Consider the following 16,945-nt stretch of genomic DNA (forward strand, 5'->3'; position numbering starts at 1 on the left):
TCTGCTGGGCAGACTGAGGCGGTGACGCCGGACGTCGAGACGCTAAGCGTCTTGACGCGCACCGATACTGGATTCCAGTATCGCGAGATGGAACTCGCTAGTCCTCCGACGACGGCGTCGGAGTTGACTTCGCTTCCAGCCATGAGCTGGAAGCGCTTCACGCGCGACTTGCACGATGGACGCATCGAGCAAGTCTGCGTTCTTTCGGACAGCGAAAGAACGGAGAGCGAGAACGAAGAGCTGAGGCAGCTCTTCATGGGAAGTACCGCTGAGAGTGAAGACACTCTCAGTGCGAAGACGAAGCGAGAGCGCTTCGAGGAACAAGACTGGGACTCGCTGAAGTCGAGTCCCTATTACGAATTATTGAGGGAGTACAAAGACGTACTCCCGGAAGAAATTCCTGTGGAGCTTCCGCAGGATAAAGGAATTCAGCACGAGATTGATCTCGTGCCGGGCACGAAGTACTGTGTCACGCGGCAGTGGCCACTGCCGCGAGAGCAAGTGAAAGCGATCGACGACTTCTTTGAAAGTCGTCGTAAAGCAGGACAAGTGCGGGAATCAAAGTCCCCGCACAGTGCTCCTACGTTCTGTGTCAAAAAGCCACAGGGCGGATGGCGTATCGTTCATGCTTACAACAAGCTGAACGATGCGACGGTACCGGCGCAGACGCCGATACCGCGAAAAGATGTTATCATCGATTCGATGGCCGGGAGCACCATTTACAGTGCTCTCGATTTGCGAGATGGATTTTATCAAATCCTAATGCGTGAGAGCGACATCCCTCTCACGGCAGTGAGCACGCCAAGCGGCATGCTCTGGGAATGGCTAGTAATGCCACAGGGGCTTAAGAACGCCCCTGCGACTTTCAACAGGTGCGTGACGCACTTGTTGCGCTCGGTGCGCGACTTCGCGCCGAGCTACTTCGATGATGTATTCATCCACAGCCGGGCTGTGGACGGGAAGACCGACGTAGAAATGCACAGGGTGCATCTCCGGAAGCTACTTGAGCTTATGCGAAAGCATAAGCTCTACGCGAACCTGAAGAAGTGTATCTTCGGGGCGAGCGAGATACCCGTTCTCGGGTGTCTCGTAGGGAAGAATGGTGTTCGCCCTGACCCGGAAAAGGTCAGAGTGATCAATGAATGGCCAACGCCTTCAAGTGTCAAGGAACTGAGGCAGTTCCTTGGCTTGGCCACGTACTTGTGCAAGTACGTGGAGGACTATGCGGGCAAAATCCGCCCGCTGTCACAGCTTCTTAAGAAGGAAGCTGTGTGGAATTGGACAACCGATTGCCAAAAGGCATTCGATGCAGTCAAGCGAGGCTTGACTGAGGCACCGATCTTGGCAGTGGCTGACCAAGATCGTCCATTTCACGTCGTATGTGACGCATCCGACTTCGCAATCGGATGCGCGTGGATGCAGCACGATCACGGGGGCCGTGATCGTGTCGTCTACTACCAATCGCGTCAGCTGAGGCAAGCTGAGCGCAACTATCCGGTACATGACAAGGAACTCCTTGCCGTGAAATATGCGCTCGCAAAGTTCCGAGTGTATTTGCTTGGAAGTAGACCATTTGTGGTCTACACCGACCATGCTTCACTGCGTACCGCAGTGAAGTCGCCACACATATCACAAAGAATGGCGAGATGGCTCTCATTCTTTGCGGAGTATAACTTCCGGGTCGAATACAAACCCGGAAGATTGAATGTAGTGGCCAACGCGTTATCACGTCGGCCGGACTATGCAGAAGCTGTTGACGTCAATGCCATTGACGCCATGCGATCGAGCAAACCCACATCATCTCTGTTGGATGATGTGAAGGCCGCGTACGCGCACGACGCGGACGCGAAGCTCTTGCTGGCCTATGGCACAGCGCCTTCTGACAAGTCCCGTCAGAAGCTGCCCAAGCACCTTCGAGCGCGTGCACACCGCTTTCGTGTGCACGAAGGACTGCTACTTTACAACGCAGTCGACGACAACGCGGATCGCGTTGTCGTGCCAAATGACCATGACCTGCGACTCAGGATCATGTACGAGTATCACGATGCCCCGACTGCGGGACATCTCGGACGTGAGAAGACATACGTCCTTCTCACGCGCGACTTCTACTGGCACCACCAGTATAAGTGGGTGCGCAAGTACATCCGTGCTTGCGAGGTATGCCAACGCGTAAAGCCTGCGCCATTTGCGCAGGCTCCTTTACAATCACTACCGACTCCGTCGGAGTGTTGGAAGTCCATGTCATTGGACTTCATCTTTGGTCTTCCCCCGGATAGCGGAGGGAACACCGGTGTTGTGGTCTTCGTAGACCGCTTCAGCAAGATGGTACATCTTGCTGCGGTACCAGCAGAGGTGACCGCGAAGCAGACGGCCCGTCTGCTCGTGGACGTGGTGTTCAAACACCATGGCATGCCGTCCGCATAGTGTCGGACAGAGACCCACGCTTCACAGCGCACCTGTGACAAGAAGTGTTTACACTTCTTGGGAGCCAGCTTTCCATGTCGACTGCGGATCATCCGCAGACGGACGGTCAAACCGAGCGCGTGAATCGCGTGCTCGTCGACATTTTGAAGAGCTACGCTCACTCGTTCCAATACTGGAGCGAGTGCTTATCGATGGCAGCGTTTGCCATCAATAACTCAGTACATGCCTCGACCGGGCATACATCGTTTTATGTGAATGCCATGCGGCATCCCCGTCTGCCGAGTTTACTCGGAGTGGTGGCTCCCACTTTAAGTGGGGGAGGATCTACGACTGCAACACAGCAGTCGCAAAAAGCCGCTGACACCTGCACAGTGTCAGCCGCGACAACAAGGAACAAGATAACCGGGTCTGCGCGGGCAGACCTTGGCAGGAAGAACCAAGGGTCCCCCAGAACAAGGAAAACGAGTCTGTGCAGAGCACAGACTCCACAAGGAACAAGGACCACGGGTCTGCGCAGGGCGCAGACACCGCGAAGAACCACGCAGAGGCCGGGCCTCTTGCGGAGAGCGAACTGATCGAGTTCAGCTCGGATGCGATTGACTTCATCAATAAAAGGCAAGCCGTAATTCGGTTTGTCCAGGACACGATTGCAGCTTCTGTGGATAAACAGAAGCTGAACGCCGATAATATTGGCAGGGGCAACACAAATGAATTCAAAGTGGGTTCATTGGTTTTGTTAGCTACACAAAACCTGCCTCAACATGCAGTTTCGGATTTCGGAGCGAGCAAGCTTGCTCCGCGCTTCATCGGGCCGTTCACTGTGTTGGCACGGCACGGCAACGCATACACGCTAGACATACCGTCTAGCATGCGCCTCCATCCGACCTTTTACGTCGGACGGCTGAAGCCATACCTGCAGCGCGAGCCATCTAGCTCGGCTGACCCGAAGCCTCGGCAGGAGCCGAGGCAGAAGCAGAGGACTTGGCCTCGGCGACGAGCAGCCTCTCCTCCAGCGCGCGGACGCGCTGGAGTAACCCCTTCATCTGGGTCCCCAGCTCGACCTGGATATTCGAGGCGGTCTGCGAAACCGCCGCGACTTGGGCCGTCTGGTTCGCCAGCTCCTGTTTCAGGGCGGCGAACTCAGCGCCCTGCAGACGCTCCACGGCGGTCACCCGGTCGTGGAGAGGCGCATACTGATCAGCCCGTGGCTGATCATACCCGGGGCGTGTTCCCACCCCCGCCACCGCCGATCCGTGACGCCCGCGGCTCAGCCCGCTGGATTGTTGAGCGGATTGTTGACCATAGTATCCTGGAAACGAACCCTCAAGGGGCTCGTTTTCGTATTCGTTGGAGAGGATTTCCTCCCCCATCACGATACATGAGAGCCGCGGAACGTCTTGCTGGAGGACGTTCCGGAAATGGTGAGGGCGTACGAGGAGCAGTACGCGCTGGTGCAGCGGAAGTAATACGAGCGCTGCGATCATCGCTAGCGCCCGAACCCTCACGTGCTAAGAACTTAGCACGGAGCTTTTTGAAACTCTCGGTCACATGGAACGACGTGTACCCGTTCAGGTCGCGGTCGCTCAAGCGGGCCGCGCCTGGGAAGCACTTCGTGCACTGAAAGCCCTCGGGCACAGCGCACGGCACATTTGCCTCCTCAGCAGCAACATGAAGTTGCTCCAGTTTTCCACGCTTCGAGTACGTCTCGAAGCGATCACGCGCTTGCTTAATCCGATCACGGTAAGCACTCGGCCGCTTGTTGAAGTTTTCAACAAAGGCGTTCCAACTTTGACAAAGTGCCTGCCATTCGGGCACTTTGCTGCGAGAAGAGGTCTTCTTGCTTTGGAACTATCGGAGCTCATGAAAGAGTCCGATGTAGTAATCGCGCCTTTGATGCGTTTCCGCATCAAAGTGCAGCTCGGCAGCCACAGCGTCATCTTTGATGGCGCTGCATACGTACAGCGGTACCTCATTCGGAGGTACCGAGTTCCCATACCGGTCCGTAATCTCGGACGCGGACGGCATCCACGGATCGCGCGCTGCAGGCGCAGCGCGTGGAGAGCCTTGAGCTTTGATATCACGCGCTGCAGCGACAACGCGCGGAGTACTGAGAGCCCCGGCGGAAGCGAGTGGGGTATCGCTCTCAGTACGCGAACGCTTCGAACTCGAAGCGTCCGATTCGTCCCCTTCACGCGGGCGAATGTTCTTCGCATGAGGGTCGAGTGATTCGCTCGACACTGAGTCTTTGTGCTTTGAGGGCGAGTCCTCCTCGCCCTCCATACCTTCATCGTCGTCGTCGAAGTCGACGACGTCGCCGTACTTCGCCTTCTGGCGTTCGAAGTAGTCGTCGATGGAGAGATGACTCCCCACCGACTTTGTGGACTTCTTCTGAGGCGCGCTCATCGTTGAATGAGCGCGGATTTCTTCTCCAAACGCGGAGAATTGACGAATGGTCAATTCTAAAAGATTGACGTGCGGGGACCCCGCGCGTCTAACCTTAAGGGGGGGATGGTGTAACGGGGTTACACGCACAAGTGGCTACAAGCCACTTGTGAATTTAACAGATAGGTTATCTGTTAAAAGTTTTAGATACTTCCTCACCTTGGTGTAAGACACACCAATGGATACATTGAAGTGGGCCACCACAGTGAGTGGTCCACACATACCCAAAGATCCTATTGGTAGAAAGCAGCATCTTTCTACCAATCAGAGGCATGCATATTAGCGGCGCTCTGACAGCCAGCCGCTGCCAACCCCTTTCACAGATGATACACAGTTTTTAGCAGATTTAGGAGGAAGATCAATTTACAAACAATACAGTTCTCATTTTACCTAATCTAAGTCACTTGGAATTATTTTCTTACTTAACTTATATTTGTGTATTCAAATATAATTAACCTAAGTAATTACTAAGTACTTACGCTTCCTCATACACGTTGCGCAACGTGTAAGCTAAAGTAGTGAGTCAAGTTAGACCCACTACAATTTGCGAAGATATCCACGGCGCATGCACAGCGCCAAGCCAGTATCACACGCGGTCTCCGCAAAAAGAAGCAGCGTCCTCCATGTATTAATCTACCGACTGCCCCCGACTTAAATTTGTTTGAAGTCCCCCCTGATTCGGAAGACGAGGTCGATGCTGGTGAAGAAGCCGTACATTCTGACAACTCTATTGAATCTGATCGCGGTGGCGAAGGTCACCTCTCTTCCGAATATGAAGATCCCCAGAAAACGCGCAGACTGCTGAAGACGTGCACAACGAAATTGAGGCTATCGCGAATATGGATGCCTTTCCCCTTCATCGGGAGGGTGATGCCGATTTCAACGACGATAGCGACGTGGAAGAGTTGTCGTTCTAGTCGGTGATGCCACGTAAACACGTAGCGCGGCGTGTATACCTTTATACAACAAAACTCGCATTAAACTCGCTAATACAACTTGCTCATGACAAGTTTTCTTCGTTACCCAGGTGTTTGGACTTTTACCTGGAAAAAACGTCCGGGTAAAAGTTCCGGTCAGGGTGGTATACGGGTAGTGAAAAACTCTGCCTTGAAAATACAATATACTTCGTCGTACCCTATAGTAAATCAAAAGGATGGACATTAACACTGAAGAAGCTAGATATCGTATTTTTTGTCTAAATATACCGAGCTTTTTTCTTCAGTGTTAATGCCCTTCATTTTCATAGGCTCGGGCAGGCCGTGGTAGTGATGTAGAACAACCCCCACTCGCTAGCAGCGGAGAAGACCACTTCGGCGGCCACAGCAAATTCCAGGTCCAATTTGGAAACGCTGGCATAATCGGTTTTGTTACCTGTAGGACACCCGGCTCGTTTCGATATCGTCAGTATTATTCACCAAGTTCTTGATCACTGTACAGTAGGGTCCTTATCGGCAGTGATCTTGGCCTTGGCTAGTTCTGGCGTCGGCCAGTGACTTCGCAACGTCGAAACTCTTTTCGAAATTCTGGATCGTGGTTTCGTCGAGTCCATGGGATTCCGGAACAGGCTTATGAATTTCAGAAGTTCTCTCCTCGACTTCTTCATAATTTGCTTTGCTGGTGCCCTTATAAGTTGTGGAGCAGGTACAGATCTTCATTGGCGAGCAAGTAGGATTTACCCCTCGTGTTTTCACTTGATGGTGCCAACCTCTGATGCTGCTTTACCATCCGTAACAACGGTGATAATCGTGATGTTAAATAGTCGGTATGAACTTGGATGTTTGAAAAATTGAAGGGAAAAATAATTTGTAGTACTACTAAGTGTATTACGCACCTCAGGTCTACAGTGCACTGTGCGCTCGGCTTAATCCTGACACAGAGACTCTGACCATTTTTAAGTTCAATAAAAGGATTTATCAAGTATTGACCGATCATTTCAGATCACGACTCAACACCATCTCTGTGTGCGTAATGCTGCTTACAACCGCACTAACAGCGAAGAAGTTCAGTAAATAAAGCAGAGATCTCGCTTGAACCAGCCACGTAGGGTTTGCAAAACACGCAACGATGTTCGCATTGGCTGCTTTAGTCTCTCATTGGTGGCGTTGCCATGCATGCCATCCTTAAACCGAATGCTAGCCTTTATCCACTTCCCGAACTCCCCGGAAGATGTCAACGGCCACCGATAAGAATAGCAATTCGCCGACACAGTTCTACGTCCCCGTGCTAGAAGTCTCCAGGTCACCAGGGCCTACCAGTCAGCGAAGTTTACCCATTCTTGCCGACAGTCAGCGCTCTTATCGATGTGATTTCGATAACGCAGATACGGGTCTAGCCACGGGAGTAGTCACCGCTCGTTGTCACGAAATGTCGATAAATGCCGAGTTACACGGCGGAAAATGGACCCGCCAGGCTCGAAGCTTGCAGCGCTGGTGTATAGATTTTCGTTGGCGACTTACGCGAGGCTTTTTTGCAATTACAGTGCCACTTTTGACTCCGTACCTTGGCTTCAAGCTGTGCGATGTGTTGATCACGCTACCGTTTATCGCTGTGCTTTTCAGTTTTTGCACGAGATCGGCTCTCCAGGGTGATGTATCTGCCTCGGGATGGCCACCCACGGTCGGATTACTACTCACATTTTTCTTGGTCGTGCGAAATAATTTCTACTCACATTTTTCTTGGTCGTGCGAAATAATTTCCTTTTGCTTGCTTTAACGGGGATGTCGTTCGAGCGGGAAATGTTCTACCACCAGCTCTTTGCGGTCGCCACGACACTGCTCGCCGGTCTTCATGGTTGGTCCCATCTGCGTGTTTCAAGTGTTGGAGATCAACCAGACAAGCAGGCAAAAGCTATAACCGGTCTTGTCTGCTTCGGTGCGATGGTGCTGCTACTTTTGCTTTCTCTCAGCTGGATTAGGCGAAGTCTCTTCAGTGTTTTCGTCCGTTCGCATTGGTTTCTCTTCATTATTCTGGTAGTCTACGCCGTTGTGCACGGTGCAACACCGGCATTGTTCGGGGTTGTGCCGTGGGCAATCGATATGGTATATCGGATCGTATATCAAACGAGATTCTACTCACATGGATCGTCGTCGCCAATACGAAAAGACAGCTCCGGAGCCAGGATCAAACGATCTGCACGCGGTGTAACCTCTTGGGGTCAAGTGATGATGGAAAGACTCACAGACGACATGCTGCGCATCCAGTTTCGGCGTGAGCGAGCAGATACTGATGAAATCTTCGAGTACAAGGCCGGTCAGTATGTGTTCGTGTGCGTTCCGGAGATTTCCATGCTGGAGTGGCATCCATTCTCAATTTCATCGTCTCCGACCGAAGTCACAGTCACGCTTCATATCAAAGTCGTCGGCGATTGGACCCACCAGCTACGCCAACTAACTGACAGCGATGATTTCGGCAACAGAGTACCCGTGGATATCCTAATCGACGGTCCGTACGGTGGCGTCTCGATCGACATCTACCGTCCTCAGACTTACTCCCACTTTCTGCTTTTGTCCGAAGGCATCGGCGTCCTATCGATGCGGTCCGTCGTAACATGGCTCCACCAAGAACACACCTCACAAATCCGCGACTCAATCGACCGAGTGCACTTTGTTTGGTCTGTGCACATCCAAACCGAGCTCAAGACGTTGGTCACCAACGAAACTTCGGAAAATGATAGCGACAACTTCTTCTCCGCCGCCAATCCGCGCCACAAGCCGGGTTTCCACGACGAAATCGCCGACGCCTTCGCGTTCGACTTCTACGTGGCTCAACGCACCCCGGACATGGATTCTCCAGCAGCGCAGGGCAATTACGTCCACTACGGACGCCAGCCCAACTGCTTCAAGCTCCTCCAGGACATCGGCACCGACGCCAAGCGCAACTCCGCCCAGCGAGTGGCCGTCCTTCTCTGCACGTCCTCTCACACTGCAACCGACATCGTGTCCACCTGCATCACACTCTCCAAGACGCTCCAAGTGTCCTTCGACGTCCACATCGAGAAATTCGACTTTTAGACTTTTCCCCCAAAAAAATCCCAAAACAAATCCCAAGTTGAAGCAGCTCCTTTTCCCATCCAATCACATCCTTTTACTCATTTTTCCACCAATCAAAAACGTCTACTTCAAATAAGTACGAATTCCAATTTCCCATGTTTTCCCGTATTCTGCGGTCGTCGAAGAGCCAAAAGGGAACCGCCACAAGAACTTGCCGCCACTTGCGCGTGCCGTATCTCCCATGACAGAGCCCGCCAGCGCCTCGGCGGGGGCTCCAGCTGCAGCCAGCGACCTCGAGAACCTGCCTGCCGACTTGCAGGCGGCCGCGGGCTCCCCCGGCGCCGCGAAGCGCTCGGCCGCGGAGGCCTTCGAGGCCGACAGTGTGGAGGACCTCAAGGACGACGAGACGACGCTGGACGACGTGCTGGTGTCCCCCGTGACCAAGAAGAGCAAGCTGCTGGACGAGGAGCTGCCCGACGTGGACGACGACGAGCAGTTCCCGCAGCAAGAGGAAGATATGGACGCCGAGCTGGCGCTCGGGCTTGAAAACGGGACAAGCAATCAAGATATGGATCCTGAAACTTTAAATATGGAAATGGAGAACCAAGATATGGAACTCGGAAACTTAAATATGGAAAATACGGAGCGAGACGCCGAGGAGCTCGCGCCTCCGCAAGAAGAAGAAGAGGAGGAGGAGGAGGAAGAAGAAGTGGAGGACAGTGAGCCCCCGACGTCTCAGAACAATGAGATTGACATTGTAGACGTCGATGACGACGAAGAAGAAGAAGAAGAGGAAGAGAGTGGACCGGGAGAGTTCCAGCAAGAAGAAGAGGAGGAGGAAGAAGGGGACGATGACGAGATGGAGACGGCGCGGGCCGTTACCCGCGCGCAGAACCAGAGAGAGGCCAGGCAACTGCTGCAGCAGTTGGACGACTCGGCGCGAAGCAAATTGTGTCTTACGGCACTGGAGAAGTACGGGGAGGAGCTGTTCTACGGCCACGAAGACGCACGAGACGCCATTCTCGTAGATGCCTGCGCGCAGGACTCGGTGCTGTCGCTGATGCGCGATGCTATTCGGGTGAGGGATTTGTATTTGAGGGGGTCGTCCGCGGCAGCGCCCGTGGAGTTGGATGACGACGATGAAGAGGAGGAGGAGACGGGCGGGTATGAGGACGATGAAGAAGAAGAAGCGGACGAGGACGAGGAGGAGAAGCCGGCTGCTTCGAATGAGGACGATGACGATGACGTTGTTATTATCTCGGAGGAGGAGGAGGAAGAGGAAGAGGAGCAACGGACAGCAGGCAGTGCAGCTCCGAACAGTACGCTTTCGCCAAGAGGTGAGGGCCAGACTGGTACTTATGCGGAAGAAAGCAATGAGGACGACGACGAAGAGGAAGATGTGGGTACGGAGGAAAAGCCAGAGTCGGCCGAAGAAACTGCAAGTGGTGCAGGCGAGAACGATGAATCGGAAGGTGACGAAGAGACTAAAGAAAATGTCGATGCAACACTAGGGGACGTAGGGGTCGCAGGCAGCCCAGCAGCAGGGGCGTCAACTTCTGGCGCAACCACATGAAGAGCCGACGGCGGCTACTTTTTGAATTCCTAACTCATTATCTGAACCACGCGTAAGTCTCACGTGTCTGCTATTTTTTCTAAGTTTTGCTGAGCGGGTATGTGTTGTCCTAATAGCTAGCTTCGGCTGCTGCTGCCTCAGCGATCTTCTCCTCCTTACTCTTGTGCTTGGTGACGCGTGCCGCGATGATCGTGATGTCGTCCGGCATGCCTCCTCCCCATAATAAGTCGTTCTCCTTAGCCAGCCGAGCGAAGGGCGAGTCGCGCGTTCGATCCAGCGACAGATCGTAGGCCTTCTGTACAAGCTTGCGAGTCATGGTTTCAAGGTCGGGCTCGGCGCGCACGATCTCGAGCAGGACTTCCTCGTCCACATTGTCGAAGAGCCCGTCGGTGGCCAGAATAATAAGGTCGCCCTCGAGCACAGGTACCCGCAGCTTCATACCGTTTTCTGGGGTCTCGAAAAGCGGCTTCTCGCGCATGGGCGAATGCGTGCCGCTAGCCAGGTCGTCCACTACGTCGCTAACGAGATCGGCACCTGCGAAGCCCAACTGGAAGGGGCAGTTGAAGTAGTGCAGCTGCTGGGGCGAGCGGTACGTCACGTGGGCCCCCTTTCGTCGGCCGGCAGGAGTTAGGTCCTGCTCGCGGTTGATGATCTTACGCATGAGCGACCCATCCAACGTACCACGCAACCGCGCAGTCTCGAGATCCGAAGTCTTGTCGCGAATGATCAGGAAGCCCGAGTCTCCCAAGTTGACGCCATGCAGCTCTCCTTGTTCGGGGTCGAGTGCCAGCACGCAGGCAGTTGAGCTGCCAACAATTTGTTTCTGAAGCACAGTCGACCACGCAGCGTGCAGCACCTCGGACGGCTCGATGTCGTGGTCCTTTGCGTACGAGACCTGAACTGCCTGGTGTGCTGCTACCATGAGTTCTTGTGCGTACTGACGAGCACTGATTCCCTTTTCAAACCACGATCCTACGCCGTCAGCGACACCCATCGCCAGCACGTCTACCGGTCCCTGTGTGCCATTCGTAACTGTTGGTACAGACGGATCGATATCAATGGGGCGTTCTTCCGGTACCAAAGCTGCTGCGCCGCCTTCTTCTTCCCCGTGGGGCACGACGCCCAGGAAGAAGGCATCCTCTCCACCTGTATCCTTCTTCGCCGGGTGTGGGATTGACATGGCGAACGAGTGCAGATAGTACGACCAGTAGTTCGGGTGAACGTTCTTGCTGTTGGCAGCAAAAACACCACGTCAGATCCACATAAAACCCACCCAGACAGCAAAGCAAAATGTCCGTACTGCTTCACGACGGTCTGGTCCAGCGATGTGTTCGCCGGCAGTCCCTTGCGCGGCAAGATGAGGTTGATGTAGTCCGACTTGGCACTGCATCAACAAAAGATATCTTCGTCAGACATCCAAAATGAAAGAAGAAGAAAAAAACTCTCAACTCTACACACCTGGTGGGGTCGGGATTCAGTTGTGCGTCATGGCGATGGATCAGCGACGCGATATCCGTCAGCGACACCGTGCCCAGCAGCTTGCTCCCCTGCAGCACCGGCAGCTCCCCCACCCCCGACAGCGCCATCACCGCTCGACACTAAAACCAAAACCAAAACAAAAAACCACAATCACCCACTCATCCACCCCCCAAAAAATAAAACCCCAACTTCTCCACCCACGCACATCTTCCAGCGAGTCCTCGGGTGACACGTGCAGCACCTTCCTGGCAGGGATCGCCACCTCCGACACCTAATAAAAACAAAACAAAATAAGAAAACCCCAAATAATCACCCATAAATCTCCACCCTTGCTGCATAAACACGAGGCTTTGGATTTTCCACAAAAAAAAAATCCAAAGCTTCTCCACCCACTACCGGCCGGGTAGAGCGCCCCACCTTCATGTTCCAGTCCGAGCGCTTGCCCGTAGAGCGCATGCGCACCACGCGCTGCAGCGCCAGGCGGTTGGTGATGAGCCCCACGACCTGGTGCTGCCGGTTCACCACCACGAGCGTGGCCGAGTTCTCGTTCTGCGCCAGGCACTTGACGGCCTCGTCCAGCGTCTGGTCCTCGTGGATGTAGTTGGTCTGCTTGCTGCGGAACTGCTTCGACACCTCCAGCAGGTCGGCCACGCTCATGCGCGACGGCGACGGCAGCGGCTTGGCGCTCGGGTAGAAGCGCGCGGACGCCGGCGGGGGGCGCCTCCACGAGGCGGGGAGGGCGGCGGACGCGCGTGCCAGGCGCGTCGGCCGCACGCCGCGCGCGGCCGCGACGAGCCGCTGCATGGTCTGGGAGCGATTGGGATAATGAGACGATCGGCAGATTTTTGGTGGATAATGTGGATTTTCTGTCGTTTGCGTAATCTTAGACTTGCTTTTTGTGTTTTTTATTGCGCCAGTGTCCAAGACAGAGAAGAAGAATGAAGTTGATTACCGGTACCTAACTGGGAGATAGACTTGTTGTAGTGCTGGCTAAGCGAAACCTAAATCGAACCTAAGGCTGAGGTATCCATACACGCGTCACTGCGAGTTGAACGCCGTCAGCAACAGGTTCAGCGAACTTAAACTCGGTTGATCGGGGATAGAGGTGCAGGTAGTGTAACACTACCTGCACCTCTATCGCCAACACTACTAGTGTTGCCGAAACGAGCGGAATGTTTGCACGCACACCGTGGGAATACATATCGCTATGGAGACGCCACAGCGCATGGAACACAATGGCTGTGTGGATGCGCCATAAAATGAGAAGAATCTCACGAAGATGGCGCCATTCGTCATGGACATCGCGGTCGGACGGGAAGATCAGCAGCCTCCACCCCAGGGGGCATCGAAAAGCTGGAGCCCATGGTTCCCATGCCTTCGTCCATAACACCTGGACGGAGTCACACAGGAGTGCCGACGCGCCAATTTCAATCTGCATCTAGTAGAATTGGGGAAAAGTGCACCGAGCGCTTCCTAACAACGCCACGAAGCACTATGTCGGAAAGAGTGACCGCTGGCACAAATCCCGACAATGATGAGGGAAGGTGTCCAAGACAGGATGTTGTTCATTGGTAGGGATAGTATAATAAACAGGCTTCGTCAAATCAGGAATTCCGTCCTACTGCCTATATTAGATTAATAAAGGGAGTCTAGAAGCCTTGATTCAGGATGTGATAGCTATTCAGTATTTTGCCTCTGCCAGGCTAGATGTGCAGCGTGCAGCTCTCTTTCTAGTGAGAAATCAGTAAGTCGGCCTCGGTGTTTGCCCTTCACGCGCTTGAGGACGCTGAAATCACTGAGTGCGTTCCACCTGGTATACTAGTCCGACCAAGGGCAACGATCTTCAGGTCACCAATTATACATCGAAGTATCATATTATTAATATAATACTTGGAAGTCGCAGATAAAAATACGAGGTGCTGGAAGAAGACGACGAAACGTGGGGCTCAGTGAGCGAAACGTTCGTGGGATGAACCTCACGGATCGATGAAACACCATCGTGAGTTCGGACGTCCTGGCGAGGGGGGTCCTGAAATAAGCTACGGAAATAGTCTTAGCGGTGCAGCCCAGTACTTGCAGTATGGCTCGAGTTGGGGCTTATTTCGTGTTTCGCCACCGAGCACCCCCATTGCTAGCCATGCAGACCATTGGTTCAAGTACTGCCTTCAAGTCGTTCAACAAGAGCCGCAGTGGACTGAATGCGGCCATGGTCATGACGGGACGTGCCGCCGAAGATTCGCACGACTTGGAGCGCAAAGCAGCCGACCACGAAGCACTGGTGCAGCGATTCCAGCTACGCAGAGTCTCGACTCGCAGTATTTCTGTCGGTACACTCCTAAGCACGGATGTTGGCGACGCTACCGGTAATACGGAGGGATCGATGGGAAGCTTGATAGCGACCAGTAGCCTTGATCGGCGGCAGGTATGGCTTCAAGCGTGGCAAGCCGTGACCGCCCCACTCACACCGGGTCACTTCGCCAACACCTGCCACAAGATCTTGATGCTCGGCGTTAACCACTTGCAGATATTTTATCTGCCGTTCGCTTTTACGTACTACCCGAATGGGTCGATTGAGACGGTTCGTGTGGGTATGATCCTGCAAATAGTGCAACTCGTGGATCTGGTCCTGAACCTCAATACAGGTTTCACGAGGAAGCGCAAGCTCGTGACGTGCAGAAAGGAAATCGCTCAAAACCACATAACCAAGTGGTTCGCGCTGGAGGTCGTATCGGCTATCCCTGTCAGTATCGCATTTGGATTCGAAGACGCGTTACCTGAAAAGGTTCCAAGGATATTGCTTCATTACGATGCTGTCTTGATAGCTCTTCGGGTATTCCGCGCAGCTATCAACACGCAGCATTTACTTCTGAGCTATGTGCTGCGAGAGAACGAGCAACTGGCTTCGTGGTTCCAGTACTCTCGTTACTCGCACTTGCTGGGAATTGCAAAGCTCATGTGGCTTACAGTTCTCGTGGCTCACTATATGGCGTGTTTGTGGCACATAGTTGCAGAGCACCAAGACCCTGTCACCAGTGTTGCAGAACAGTACATCGCTGACGTTTATTACGCGGTGCAACTCACTCAGGGCCAAGGGGGTGTCACGGGTACTTGGTCAGAAAATCTACTATCGACGTTTGTCATTCTTGCAGGTTCTGTCATTCTCGCCATCGTGTTCGGCAACGTCGCGGTGCTTGTATCGAACTTCAGCGCGAATACTACCAACTTCGAGCAGAAAATGCAGGGAGTATTCGCCACAATGGGCAAGATGAGTTTGCCACTCAAGCTGCGAGATCGTGTGCAGCAGTACTATGCCCATGTGTGGTGGGCATACGGGTCGATGGACGATGACATTGCCAAATTTCAGAGGGAGCTCACGCACATTCTTGGACTCGAGGTTGGGTTGTACAAGTACATGGATTTGATAGGCAAGATTTCTTTCTGGGAGAACTGCTCGCCCGACTTCGTGATGCAGATTATCAGGAATTTAGGCGTTCGCGCCTATCTTCCAGACGACTACGTGATCCGGAAGGATGAAATAGGCGACGAAATGTTTATGATCAATCGCGGCATCTGCATACTGTCGGATGCCATGGAAATTTACAATGTGAATGCGGTAGGTGACACTGGTGCACCGAAACGGCAAGCAATACCTTGGTGGGGTAAGGGGAAAAATACTCGTGCTCATGTTCATCCGGTTGCACACCGAACGAAAGGCGACTACGAGATCGATTCTGACCAGGAGCGCGTGTGGTCAAACGATCAACTGCTTCTTTATCCTGGTGAAGCGTTTGGTGAGCTGAGTCTGCTGATGAACTACAAGCGTACAGCGAATGTTCGAGCAGTGACATACGTTGAAATGTGTACTCTTGACCGCTCCACATTTCAGCGCATCATCTCACGCTACCATGAAGATAGGAGAATCGTGTTGACTTCAATGCTCAAAAGTTGCGTCGAGAAGCAAGAGGTTCCTTCCCCCCTAAATGAAGTCGTCGATGCTGTGACAGATCGCCTACATGAGAATGGGATTCCTGCGAACACGGAAACAGTGGTGACGTCAACTGAGATAGCCGAGGCATTAATGGAATGGGTCGATGTGGCTTTGCCAGATGAGACGATCAAGTATGGCTTTCAGGAGATTCAAACGCGACTTGCAGCTTATCAAGATGTAACTACTATTACGCCGAACGATAACTGCTCGGAACCACATTTTAGTCACCGCAACGACAACGTTGACAGAAATTGGTCGCCAAAGGAAGTGTCGACAGCTGAATATCGACTCGACGCCGTGGAGAAAAAGTTGGAGACTATGATAAATCTCATGACAGAGATGTCGGCGGGCATGGGGCGGCTAGCGATGTATGCAGCGAGTCGGCAGGAAGTTGGTCGTGAAAAATGTTCAAAGTGCTCAGCGACTTACACACCAGCACACGAAAATAAAGTATCAGAGTGCAGTTTAACAAGAGATCCACCATCGACAAGCAAGGATGCAAGTAACGAAGATTTCAACGAAACTGTAGCTGAGGTGATATTAATCGATAGACAGCGCTGCCCAGCAGTCTCTCCTCCGAATTACCCCCATGGTCATTGTTCTGCTCCGGTTATTGGCAATGACTCGCTGATCCGAGAGGTTTTGGGTGTTGGAAGTCAACAATCTCCGAGGAGAGCTTCTCGCACTAACGGAGTCAAGCCCAGCCTCCAAACCAATACGTCAAAATCCCAGCCAGCGCTTGCAAGCGCGCAAGAATCGCTCCCACTTCACCAATATCGAGTCGAAATGGCTGGTGTTCCGGTTTTACAAAGTACCTCTGAAGCTAGCCTGCAATATCTGTCCACACAGCCGAACGGCTGCGTTGGTTCAATTAGGGCTACAGACGAAGTAGCACTTAACCAATTTCGACGAGATGAAGCCGGTGAAGAATCAGAGAAGCAGATTCCAAGTGTTAAATTACCTGGCCAAACAAACTCTTCCAGATTGAGAGTTGGTCTTCCACACCAGGACAACGGGCACATGATTCAAGAACGCCATTGCAATCGGCAA

At 53.1% G+C, this 16,945-nt stretch overlaps 4 protein-coding genes across 5 annotated transcripts; 3 read left to right on the top strand and 1 right to left on the bottom strand.

Annotated features, from left to right (window-relative positions):
* Positions 1-8,051: 8,051 nt before the first annotated feature.
* Positions 8,052-8,876, top strand: IUM83_02080 (Superoxide-generating NADPH oxidase heavy chain subunit A; the record flags this gene model as incomplete). Its single annotated transcript, XM_067925976.1, has 2 exons — positions 8,052-8,307; positions 8,380-8,876. The coding sequence occupies 2 exons, from the start codon at positions 8,052-8,054 to the stop codon at positions 8,874-8,876; spliced, it is 753 nt and encodes a 250-aa protein (XP_067800981.1).
* Positions 8,877-9,096: 220 nt separating this feature from the next.
* Positions 9,097-10,428, top strand: IUM83_02081 (NPP1-like protein; the record flags this gene model as incomplete). Its single annotated transcript, XM_067925977.1, has 1 exon — positions 9,097-10,428. The coding sequence occupies one exon, from the start codon at positions 9,097-9,099 to the stop codon at positions 10,426-10,428; it is 1,332 nt and encodes a 443-aa protein (XP_067800982.1).
* Positions 10,429-10,537: 109 nt separating this feature from the next.
* Positions 10,538-12,711, bottom strand: IUM83_02082 (phosphatase PTC7 family protein; the record flags this gene model as incomplete). Its single annotated transcript, XM_067925978.1, has 6 exons — positions 10,538-11,443; positions 11,507-11,657; positions 11,729-11,812; positions 11,887-12,026; positions 12,113-12,178; positions 12,325-12,711. The coding sequence occupies 6 exons, from the start codon at positions 12,709-12,711 to the stop codon at positions 10,538-10,540; spliced, it is 1,734 nt and encodes a 577-aa protein (XP_067800983.1).
* A 1,333-nt stretch (positions 12,712-14,044) lies between these two features.
* On the top strand, positions 14,045-15,707 carry IUM83_02083 (Potassium/sodium hyperpolarization-activated cyclic nucleotide-gated channel 4; the record flags this gene model as incomplete). Of its 2 annotated transcripts, none has more annotated exons than XM_067925979.1 (2): positions 14,045-15,520; positions 15,621-15,707. In XM_067925979.1, 2 exons carry the CDS (start codon positions 14,045-14,047, stop codon positions 15,705-15,707), a joined length of 1,563 nt encoding a protein of 520 aa, XP_067800985.1. The 2 variants fall into 2 exon arrangements, with proteins under 2 accessions (XP_067800985.1, XP_067800984.1); XM_067925980.1 differs by having other exon boundaries at positions 14,498-15,520.
* Positions 15,708-16,945: the final 1,238 nt, after the last annotated feature.

The sequence above is a fragment of the Phytophthora cinnamomi genome (assembly GCF_018691715.1).
Source record: "Phytophthora cinnamomi strain GKB4 chromosome Unknown Contig0, whole genome shotgun sequence".
NCBI lineage: Eukaryota > Oomycota > Peronosporomycetes > Peronosporales > Peronosporaceae > Phytophthora > Phytophthora cinnamomi.